This window comes from Manduca sexta, chromosome 25 (assembly GCF_014839805.1).
Source record: "Manduca sexta isolate Smith_Timp_Sample1 chromosome 25, JHU_Msex_v1.0, whole genome shotgun sequence".
Taxonomy (NCBI): domain Eukaryota; kingdom Metazoa; phylum Arthropoda; class Insecta; order Lepidoptera; family Sphingidae; genus Manduca; species Manduca sexta.
Window position 1 is genome coordinate 9,801,651 of NC_051139.1, and position 12,373 is coordinate 9,814,023.

General features: G+C 33.8%; 1 protein-coding gene across 2 annotated transcripts in view; it reads left to right on the plus strand.

The window, feature by feature from the left end:
* The first annotated feature begins 2,169 nt into the window (after positions 1-2,169).
* The window catches only part of LOC115451880 (major facilitator superfamily domain-containing protein 12), a 62,233-nt gene continuing 52,029 nt past the window's right edge, over positions 2,170-12,373 (plus strand). The window contains exons 1-2 of one of the 2 annotated variants that reach the window (XM_030180392.2): positions 2,170-2,388; positions 11,337-11,395. In XM_030180392.2, coding sequence (XP_030036252.1) covers positions 11,367-11,395 — 29 coding nt within the window. In that variant the 5' untranslated portion in view covers positions 2,170-2,388; positions 11,337-11,366. Of the gene's footprint in view, positions 2,389-5,907; positions 5,926-11,336; positions 11,396-12,373 lie in introns of those variants that run through there. The other variant, XM_030180465.2, reaches the window with a different exon arrangement.

The following is a 12,373-nucleotide window of genomic DNA, read 5'->3' on the forward strand; positions in this document are numbered from 1 at the left end:
TTTTTAGTATAAGGCAAGCAAACGCGCATTTGGATCACCACGCCTAACATACAGCCAGAAAAATTATTATATATCCCCAACTTCTAAGGTGGAGACTATTTTTTAGGCCATTGGCACTACGACGAGCTTGTCTTACAAAACAACACCAACGGTGGAATATTTAAGCAGATAAGCTTATAAAATATGTTTTAATTAGGTGTCAAAGCTGTCACATTTTTTAATAATTTTCAACACACTGTTGCCCAATACAGTAAAGTTCAAACTGGGTGTGTGGAACGTTTAGCAAGTTATTTAACTTTCGTCACCGTCATCTGTCTAAAAATGCTACTCGGTTAATTAATTAAAGGCGGTCAGCGCGCGGTCATTTAAACTTGACAAGTAGCGTGGGTTGGGCAACCGGTGACGTATTGCATTCGCCTGCGCTCGCGTCGATTTCTGCACTAACCTTGGACTGCAAGAGATAGCTATGTATACATTGGATAAGCGTTTCCTTAACCGATGTTAAAGTATATATGTTTTCAAATTGTAATATGAGTTAGGTATGTCAATAACACGTGCGTTTGCTGTCAAACTTTACTACAATAAAATAGATACCTAAATTGGATGTTAAAATCGTTATTCTTCCTTGCTTTGCCATAGTCGGGTAAAAAAGGACATATTTGGGAACACAGTTGTTATGTAATAATCTTTTTTATTAAAATATATTCCGTAACTTGTTACTTATACCACAAATTTGCGGAGAATTCTGGGCTATCAGCCAAAAACAGCCGAAATAATATGGCTTTGTGTAGGGTACAGCTGCTCGCCCTGATATTTACATTACATTCAAAATAACAAAATATTTTTACCGCACTAAAGTGTCGCAAAGATTAGTAAAAAATCTAGATAAATTCAGTATTGAAAAAAATTAAATTATAAAAATTAGTTCCGTAATATAATTTTTGAATATATAGATTCAGGAAAATATTTACTAATCTACTTATTATTATGAAATTATATAAAAATATATTTCTTTAATGAACCTTATTTCGCTGTACCCTCGTGTCTTGCGGCTGGTTATTTGGGCGGCCCTTCACTTATCTCTCTACAGGGTTAAACTTTATTGTTCACTGTTTGTAAATGTGCTGTAGAATCTATAATGGCTATTGTGCATTGGGGGACACCAAGATCGCCCACCTATTACAAGATTTACAAGATAATTTGCCATATTGCGTACATAATTTATTGTCCATTACAAAAATTTCTGTTGAAATTATTATTTATTCAGAGAATGACAGAACAAATATGTAGTACATTCTCTTTGAATTACCCCTTTTTAGGACCTGCCTCATAAAAAATTTAAAGAAGTATAAGTAATTCCACTACTTCATGGTTAGCTGTGTCACTATATCTATGCAAATGATTTAACAATTTGTAGTCTAATATTATTTGATTATATATTACGTATATATTCACTGTTGCAAATTATTTTACTGCTTCGGTCGCGTAGTTATATTACGGTACAACTACAGTGCTGAGGTCTCGGGTTCGATCCCCGGCTCGGGCAAAGAGATAATAGGTTTTTCTACTGAATATCAGCCCGGCGTCTAGAATTTTTGCCCGATATGGCGATAGGCCCTATCACATCATGAGTCGGGGATACAAGGCATGAGTGAGTGTGTGTATTGCTAATTAAAACATAAGTGGTCTCTCATATGTGAGAGTCCGCCTGGGTAGGTACCACTGCAATGTCTATTTCGGCTGCCATGCAGCAGTGTGTAGCCACTGTTGTGTTCCGGTTTGAAGGACATTGTAGCCAGTGTAACTACTGGACATAATGAGACTTAACATCTCATGTCTCAGGATGGCGAGCGCAGTGGTATAGGTACGCAACAATACTTTGTAATTCAAAGTGTTGGATGGTGTTTCTACTGTTTATTGGCGGTCGCGTCGTATCGCTTTCCATCAGGCAAACGGCAAGCTCGTCTCGTAATTCAAATCAAAAAAAATATATATCGTATAAAAATCATGATAATGATACTATTGCACTTAATATAAGTCTTTTATACTGTTACCGCCTTCAGTTAAATCATAATTATTATTAATGAATAACGGCAAAAATTGTCTTTAATCTGATCATTACACATCGATAAACGATAAGTGCCACGGTATAGGTACTTCTTTATCTATTAATGTAGTGCGGTGACATAAAGAAACAAATTATTTGATAAATACATTGATTTGTATAATAATATAGCATCGCTAAACAATAACAGACCATTATAATGTTAGTAATGTAATTAATAAATGTTAAACGGGAATATAATAGAATCGTGTTTTTAAAAGCGATTTCTAAGTGTTTTACTGTGAAGTGAAAAGGTTTACGATCACAAATCCATAATTGAAAAGGTATTTATCATTATTTTAAGTGAACTTTTGAGTGCAGAATTTTTGTTTTAATGAATGTATTTCGTTTCGTCTACCTCCTTGGTTTTGTATTGTAACAACGATATTTGTTATCTTTTTAAATGTAACATAGAATATTGTTATGCATTAGCTTCATGTCTGTTCGAAGAAATATCACATTACAGATAATGATTTGGAAAGTTCTGTAAAGTGGTCAAAGAAGATGTTTCGGTTATGTTTACACTTCAAATATACACTGTAAACTTAGGGCCCTGACATAACGAGTTTCTTATTTGAAGATAAATGTAACAACGCGCTTTGTTGCTGTTCAAGACGTGTTATATCACACTGTGGCTTCTGTTATGTGTAGATTTTCCCACCATAACATTATGTGGCAGGATAAGATCCACTATACTATGTGAACTATCGTTTGGAACGTAGAAATGATTTGTAAATATTAGCCAGCTTGTTAGGTCCTAAAACCATTAATATCGTTTTGTTTTTGAACGTTGCTGAGTTTAGGCATTTGTTTTACAGCCGAAGGTGAACGAGTAGAGAGTAGAGCTTGAAATTAGAAACGACTTAGTTAGCTTCGAGAAGAATTGTATAGTTCTGTAGTTTAGTAATTTGGTTACAGCGAATGTACGAGTGCGATGTGCAATTACTTGTACTGTAGTAGAAAAAGACCGTTGAGTCTCAGCCAGTGTTCCGACTGACATGCGAGCATTGCCCAGCGAGTATTATCTTTAATATCTATCACTACAACAGACTAGTGGAAAGAGAGTTCTTGCTGGGGTTAGATTTTTTTTGGATTGGACTAACCCTGATAGCCCGATACAAGTCGGCTTATTCAGCTACACCGGTCTTATGGGGAACGCTTTAAATGACCACGCTAAAGGTAGCCCCTAGGGGGATACAAACCTCAGAGCTGTCGTTAAGAGAAGGCAAAGACATCATCGATTATCAACACTACTATTTATGTATGTGTGTGTCCCTTCTTTGTCGGTGGTGAGTAGCTTAATTGGTGCAGCGAAACTTTAATACAGCATAAACCAAATATATAAAAATGCGTTTATATGCTATACAACACGTCTCAAAATGCGATCTAAGTTTACATAACGACTAATCAGTAATCATAAATACATTTTCGGAACAAACATATAATACCAGCATTGAATTTGTGGACGCAATAAATTATAAATCATACTAGTTTTTAAATTGCAATTACAATGGTGAATAAAATGTTTCTCTTAAAATTAGTTTCTTTATAACAATTTTATCTCTTCACCTAGGTACAATTTTACTAGTCAGTACAAATGATTATGTCACTGAAAGATATCTTCGTTCTCAAACAATTGTTGCCATCTGATGAATATTGGGGTAAATGAGTTTTAAACTGGAAACAGCGTTTAGGTAAACGCAGCGTGGGACGTCCTCAGCCAGATGTAGCGACAATTTGCGAAAATTGACCGGCTACAACTAGATTAATCCTATGACGTAAAACTGAGGTATACTCGATACACCTTGACCGCAGTTGTAATATGCACTTGGAATATATTTAGATACTCACGTATACAATATTCCGATTATTGGAAATCGAATGTTTTAATAATCAAGCGAGGCCAAGAGAGAGTTAAAACTGATTTAAAATTATAATAGTGCTATATTTATTTTTAATTTTATTCTTTTAACTTGATTTTTAGGGTTCTTTGAGACGATTAATACTTTCAAACTATTGTATACTAAAATAATTAACTTATTTATTTCTATCGGACAGTTGAGTCAACCGTTACTATGTCATGCATAGATTAATTATAATTAATATCCCTGAGGGTTTCATTATAAATTTAATCCTTAAGGCATACAGTAAATATGGAGTGATAACATTCATATATAAAAGGTATTGGTTTGTGTCATATTGTATAAAGACAATATTAGAATCGATCTTAGCAGTACGTCATTGGTACACGAGATGGTTGATTAACGAGATCACAATGATGAAATAAATATAGCATAGTTTAGTGTGAAAAGCGACTGAATTTAATTTTAATAACGTATTAAAGTGTTAAGATATTTCTTGTTCTGTTAATAATTTGTTGGTTTTTGGTACATTTTTGATACCCATCCACACAGTTGCGTAACTGTCTTGAATTGTCACGTTTTATAGTTTTAATGGAATTCCAAAGAGAAGTAGGATGCCACACGTGAGTGGAATTTATACTACAAAAGTGGTGATAATATGCTCTGTTATGCGCCTTAGATAACTCACTCAGAGACGGAGTTCGGAGTTAATGGCTACGTACGCTTATAGCTGGCGAGTTAATGTATTATGAGTACGTATAAGAATTCATAGTGATTTATCCCCATTGTAAGACTCTAGATAAGCTGCACTAAATATTCCCCGTCTAGCTTTGGACCAATATATTATTATTTGGGTTCAGTGTACCATGTCATTCCTTTTATTGCGTGATTATTATTAACCGATTTCATTGACCATTTAACTGTATATAGATTAAAGTATTCAAATAATTTTGCTGATAATCCCTGAGATATATAAAGCATTTTGTTTACGAAGGGCCGTGATTGTTATGTCACAATGTTATCTAATTAACTTAATTACTAAAAATGTAGATTTATCTTAAATGTGTGTCAAAATTGACTTTACGGTGCATGATCGATTAGTATTAATGTTATTGTTTACTCAAAATTACCATTACTATAGTCTATACACCTTCAGGGTGGTTGACCTGTTAGTACTGTTGTTTCCAAAATCAACATTTTCGTGACGTTAATTCACGCCAAAATTATGCGGTCGACGACCGGGCGCACGAAGGTGTCCATATCGATTCTTGTTAAACAAATTCTCCCGATTGTCGTAGAAAGCAAAGGTTTACATCGAAACACACTTAGGTTTTATTATTTTAATTGATATCGATATTTAAATTCAATATGTACTCCGTTTGAATTTACTAACTTTAAAATATAAGTTGCTTATTGAATATTGAATATAATATTTATACTGGTAACAAGCTTTTGTTCACCACTGGGTCAAGAACCTAAATCATATCAATATCTGAACGGTCAATAATACAAGTACTGCGGCACTAATAAAATATTCTAAACCAAAGATAACGTCAACTATCTTCTTGAAATTATAACTTACGTAAAAATCCGGCCCATATATACTTTCTCGTAGTTAAACCATACTATTTTTGTCAATTTAGAATTGTATATATAGTAAGACATGAATGAATCCGTTGTAGCCGAATTTTGGTTTCGGCGGGCAATCTCAACGGAGATCAAGTACGCGGGAGATATAGTGCACAAGTGTGTGCGCAATACACAGTTGCACTCTCTGTTCCTTTACTTTTATAGATAGGTGTGACGGCAATCCCACATGACCGGAGAGACATATCAAGATGGCCGACATTGCGTCTATACTGGGTTGGAAAATGTAACTTGGAGGGATTCTAGCTATTTTGTGAGCAGTCTGCGTGTAACTTTGCCCGGGTGCTGGTGTAATGGTGTGCAGTGCCGTTGGTTTGTTTTTATAATAGTAATTAATCTTTTATTGTTACTAGCGTGGGAAATATTGTGAGCAGATTTGGAATTTGTGCATCTATAATTTCTGGTGGTTGCATTGTTAACATAAAAATTGTTAAATACTATGACTAATCTGTCATAGTATTTTTACAAATTGTTACCACTATAACTCCACTGTTACATAAATAATAAGCCTTATCAATGAAATGGATCTAAAATGGAAATTATTTTAAAAAATTGTACTTTCAGAGTTGAGTGAATTTTATTACTATATTTTTGAACCTTGTTCACAATGTTCGTGTAATTTCATTCTACCCTTTTCTACACTACAATAGAAACTGTTCAGAGGACCACTATGTATGAAATAAATGACGATTTATACTATTGTATGGCTGCTTCTTTTGAAATGGAACTTTAGAATTTAACATGTACAAACTACATTAGCTCTCCTAACCCGTTTGAGCGTAAATCTTAAGGTATCAGTGACATTTACTACAAGTATAAATAGAAACATGGAATCACATCATGGAGGTCATAGGCATGCAGAGGCATCCTTCATATAATGAAACTATTAAGGACAATAGATTCCATTTTATTATAGACTAGTGAAGCAGTTTTTGATTTTGATATTGGTGTCATATAAGAGTCGTGTCGTTATATTTTAAGAAGTCCACCTTTCTTGAGCTGCAGGACTGACACTTAGTTCTTTAGAATAGCTGATCTTTATACACTTTTACAATTATGATTTTAAAACTACTTTCATATATGCAAGAATTTATCTAAACCGAAGATTTTATTGTTAAAAATTAATTTATTTTACCCATTAAATTTATTTTTTATCTTTTTAAATGTTAATAAGTTCTGTTCAGCTTTTTTAGTTTGTGTTTTGTTTACATCTACAGCAAATGTATAAATATTGAATATTATCAGACTTACTTATAAAAAAATCGCAAAGCTATGCTTAGTTAAAACACAAATTTACTTGATCAGCTGTAAGTCAAAACCCGTCATCTTGCCTCTTAATAAGGTTCAAACTAGGAACCGGTGATGTTTTTGGCAGCTATTTAAGCAATTCTTTACCACCTCTTAACGCTGAAACAAGTTTATAAGTAAGACTGAAATTGTATACATATTTATCCGCAACATAACTAACCTAACTCAAATAAATACAGATATTTTTTACTAGGATTTTCATTAATTTAATATGTTTTTCATCCATGTTTTAATACTGTTGTTTAATAACATTAAAGTGGCACTATTTACGGCCGTATTTTTATGGTTACGTGTGAATAAATAAAATTATATTTATCATTTTGTTAAATTTTCTACTTATTTTGTAAATACGAATATTTTTCAAATAACCGTCGTTTATTTAGCAAAAGCATTTTAGTAAAATAAACAATAAGTGTGTGTATGTGGTGGCGTGGTGCATCGAAGTATTCAGTATCAATATGTTTGCAATGTGTTAAAATATATAATTTAATTTGTTTATTATTAAAAGGTATTTTTGGACTCATTTCAGTATGTAAATAAATAGATATTTAACTTATGTACTTAGATTCAATTTTCATTAGTTCGTGACCATGAATTGTAATTGCTCTGTCCACTCAACGCTGGCAAGGCTACCATAAAAGAGCCAGAGAAACCAAAACTATTTTGCTGTGAAAGCCAAAAAAGTGTGAAGGCTTCCATTGTTTTTTGTTGAATGCCTTAAAATTCCAAAAGTCTCCCAAGCGATGACAAGCTAAACATCATGCACGGGAAGCTGTTATTGGTTTTACTCGGGGCTTCCTCGATGCGGTCACGCGCAGCCAAATCACTGACGGACCGCCTTTGCTAGTGAACAATTTTGTACGTGACTTATTATTCCTGTATATAAGTAATATTACCTACAACTTTAAGTGAATACTTAGAAATATGTAAAATTATCTTAACTGTCTATTTACAATGGTTATTTAATATCAATAATGTTTGCAAAAAATATTGACTGTGAATCACTTTAAAGCAAAGTTAAAAGCATGTTTTTATAACGCGTATTGCGAGTCTATCGTTTTATCGGCGTCACATACTTTGGAACTTTGATACAGTTCGTAAATTTAACAAAAAAACAAAAAAAAATGTAGAGGTTATGGTACGCGGTTTTATAGAAATTCCCAAAATTGGTCCAACGGCGCGGATACAATGTCTAACGCGAGTTTTTCAAAGCCTTTGTACACAACGCTATACATGGCCCGCTATCAAGGAAAAAATAACTTTCATCGTCAGAAACTTTACGTGTTTTATCACAAAAAGCAAGATAAAAACGTCAAAGGAAAACAATATCGCTCTCGCTGGCTGCGATTCCAAAATGAACAAATGGTCAGGCAAAAAAACAAGCTTGTTATCTTCAATTAGTTTCTGAAGTGAAAGATCGAGCCGAGAATCATAAGAGCGCAATATAGGGAGTTGGGTGCCTCGCCAGAATGAGAATCCGGTTTGAAAAAACACGACGGCCAACCGGCGCGGGTTGGGTCGAGCTGTGGAATAAGAGGAAAAAGGATTAGGTTACTTACTCTACTAGTGATGCTACCTTATACCACCAGTAACGGGCTGCACTGTTCCGTTGAGACCACAGTATTTGTATATAAAAGCTGTAGCTACAAAGAAACGTATCCCTAAATTTTCAGACTATCGTATAAAAGTTTACATGAAAGTTTTATATTAAACCGTTAGCTTTTGCTCGCGTCTTTGTCTGCGCGAAAAAGTTTTGTTTATGAGAAATGTCCCGATTTTTATTTTCCCATTATAAATAGCCAATGTCCTTCCCAAGGTTTCAAACTGCAAACCTATTTTATCAAAAACCGCTCGATACTTTTTGAGTTCGTCGCTTTCAGACTGACGCGTCGGAGACTTTGTTTTATAATATTTGAGGATAACGTATTTTATCTAAGACGTTTTTGTTGAGGCCTACATAATCATAGTTCATACCGTGTATGTAAGTTAGGCTTTGAATAAAATTATAAAACGTGCCGTACTGAACCTGTTCATATTGCTCAATCTTGATGGAGGACTACTAAATACAAAAAAATAGGTAAAACATAATTAACTGGTGTTAATTAAATTTTACTTTGCATCCTGAATTTACTGTATTATTGAGAGTATATTCTATTTATTGTGTCTTCTGTATAGACAAAGCAAAAAGGACTTAATTTTATAATTTTAGCTTTTAAGAATGGACGACAATCGTCATATATGTGACCAATGACACCTAAAAACCAAACGAATCGATGCTGTTTGAAATTACAACATAAGCTATTCTTTAACATCTCTGAATAGTAGGTAACAATCTGGAAACACCATAAGAGAAAGCTGGTTTTCAAGATTTCATTAGGAAGAAAACTCCTTACAATTCACGTGGTTGAGGAACGCTATCATTCATATCACGGGAACAAAATTCCATATTTAAATGCCTTCTTTTATAAATATTCAACTGTTTGTCTTTATGAATAGTGAAGATACATATATGTATAATATACAGCCATATATTGACCATGCTACGTGGTTTGTTTACGACCTTTGAGTTTCCATACAATGGTGAGATAGCTAACGTCTTAGGATAAATATCTATTTTATTTGAGGGTTTTACGAATATATACTCAATAACTACAAGAACTGGGCAAAGTTTTGCGTCACTAGACACACCTGTCGCGTATAGAGCACTAACGGAGATTCACCCACGGAAACTGTGTTAGTAAATATTTCGGTTTGGTTATATTGACTAAAGTTTTGGTGTCCCGAATATTAAGTGAGACTAGTTGGAAACACCATTTCTCTCTCTCAAATATTAAGTTGTCTTTTTTTTATTGTTTGATTAATAATATAGGTTTTATAATACTTTAAGTACGTAACAGTAAACTTATTGAATGAAATGCAACCGAGTACCTATTAAAATAGTTCTTATTCAACTAAAAAATTGCAAAACTCGTATTCTAGAATACCTTATTTCTATATAACTATATATTAAAAAGTATCTAGTATAATACACGCCAGCAATAGTGGAAAAGTTTCAATACATAAATGCATAATGTCAGCTATATCTTACTAAAAAATTAAAACGAAAAGAATTTACATAACGAAGTAGCTTAACAAGCTGGTTGGAATATACATCAAGTTCATATAAATCAAGATAATTTAGTAGAAAAAGCATTCACTGTAGTCGATAATTTCTTTACCACGCGAAGCCTTTTTGTCGCTATGGCCAGCCTTGTATAGCGTTTTTTGGTGAGAACTGTTCTGCTTCGTTCAATTTCTAGAACGTTTAAAATTCAATATTACCAACTTTGCATCTAAGAACAGAGCATGCCTAATTAAACACTTGAACACTGCTATCGCTACATACTTTTAAAGTAAATTATGCACCGTACTTCATTTAAATTATTCTCAACGGACCAAAGGAATAATAATGCGATAAAATTAGATCTTAAATGGGAACCGTCTCAAGTTATCCTGCAATAAAGTGATTTTACGTTTCGCTGCTACTGTTAGGTAATATTTATAGTAACTCAAACGATGAAGCAACCTACTATATTACGCGATTTGCCGTCTTGACAAACCGGTATCTCAACAATAACAAGCCTCGTTTTAGTCACATTATGTTTTTAAAAAACATAAACTGCTTCCACGATTGTGCGGTATGGGTATAAATATGAGCCAGATAATGTTATGTAAATTTACTCAAAATAAAGTATGTGGAATCGTTTGTAGAGATTGCACAGATGTTAATTAAGTTTTATTATAGAAACATTATAGTATTTTTTTCAGACTTAAAAATGTGGTGATTAGTCTTAAGACTTTAATTGAAATTATTATAACTAGATTAATGCATCATTACTGTAAACAAAGCGTAGAAGAAAATTTACTTTTAAGGTTACAATTGGTCGGTCGGTTACAGTCGGGTTTTTTCTTAAATAAGGTCAATCAATCTTCCAAATCATTTCATCCTTTAATGTCTATTTTAATGCATTCGTGTTTGCAAAATACAATGTTCGATAATATTTTGTTTGTTACATTACGATCTGTCGTATGGAAATGGGTTCATATATGATATACATCCTAAATTACCAATAAATTTGTTTGCTTACGAAGTGAAACAACACATTTCACTTCGCAGTTTTGAAAATATATCGTAGCGGGCGGGCAAGCATTCTGAGTCAGTGGCCTGACTTCCGTTCGTGTCGCCACGTTCTCAGAAACTGGCTCTATCGAGACTGCGCCAATTTTAACCAACAACGCTTCGTATTGTGATTCATTGTAGACTCCACTGACTAATACCTTCTTCACAATTAATTGTACGTGTAAACATGGATGTATCATTCGACACAATGTATAGAACATCGTACTAATGTAATCAAATTAACTTTTTGTTTCAGAAAGAAAAATAACGCGTGGCGAAATATGATATGCAGCTGCTGAGGACTTTAAGGAAATGGTGAGTGGATGTTTATTGTACGCTTTCGACGTGTGGTTTGAGGTCGCGTAGAAAGTAAAGACACGCGTGTCGTTAATCGTATGGTGAAAACATTGTGTCGACTGAAAGTACTTTATATCGGCCCGTTGATTAATTTGGGCGTAACATACGTAATGAATTATTTAAAAACCGCACTCAGACTGCAATACAATGTAAATACAATTGTTAAAACTGATGAAACATGAATAAAGAAGACTATGTTTATTATAAGACTAAATTATGAATTTAACTACCGTAGGAAATAACATGAATTTTAAATGCGAATAATACTTAGCATCAGCTGCAGTTACTTTGCCGTATCTGGTTAACAAAAACTAATATTAATTATTCCTGACTTTATGCAAGAGCTTCGGAGGAATAAGGCAATGTTTTAATAAGAGCAAAACATTGGTGAACGGATCCTGTTCCAGGGATGTCGAGGTGGTCCATCGGGTGCATTCACCACGTTATCATACTTAGTAAAACCGTCGTAAGTGGGACAGCCAACACGACTGTTGTAACTGTTAAACGGAACTTGTTTGTTAACTACCTACAAAACGTAGGCAGCAAACAAGACAGCTAAGAGACTAAAAAACAAGTTCATTATGGTATTAATAATGCTAGCTTTGTGTTATATACTAACCCACTGCTGGACACGGTTCTCATTTACTACTGAGATGATTGAGGTCTTAGTCCACCACACTGGTCTAGTGCGGGTTGACATTTTTTTAATTTTATTTACATTTAACATAGGCACCTACTTTGCGATTTCCAAAGTTATTTCTTTCACTTAAAGATCAAATTGAAATGTTGTACTGTTTCACAATATAATGTGAGTTGTGTCTTGTGACTTACTGTCACGACTTTATGTGCCGCCTCCGCATCTCCCTCGGAGTAACCCACGCTTGCTCATAATATGATTCTCGTTACTTTCATTATTCTATTACAGATATAATCCAA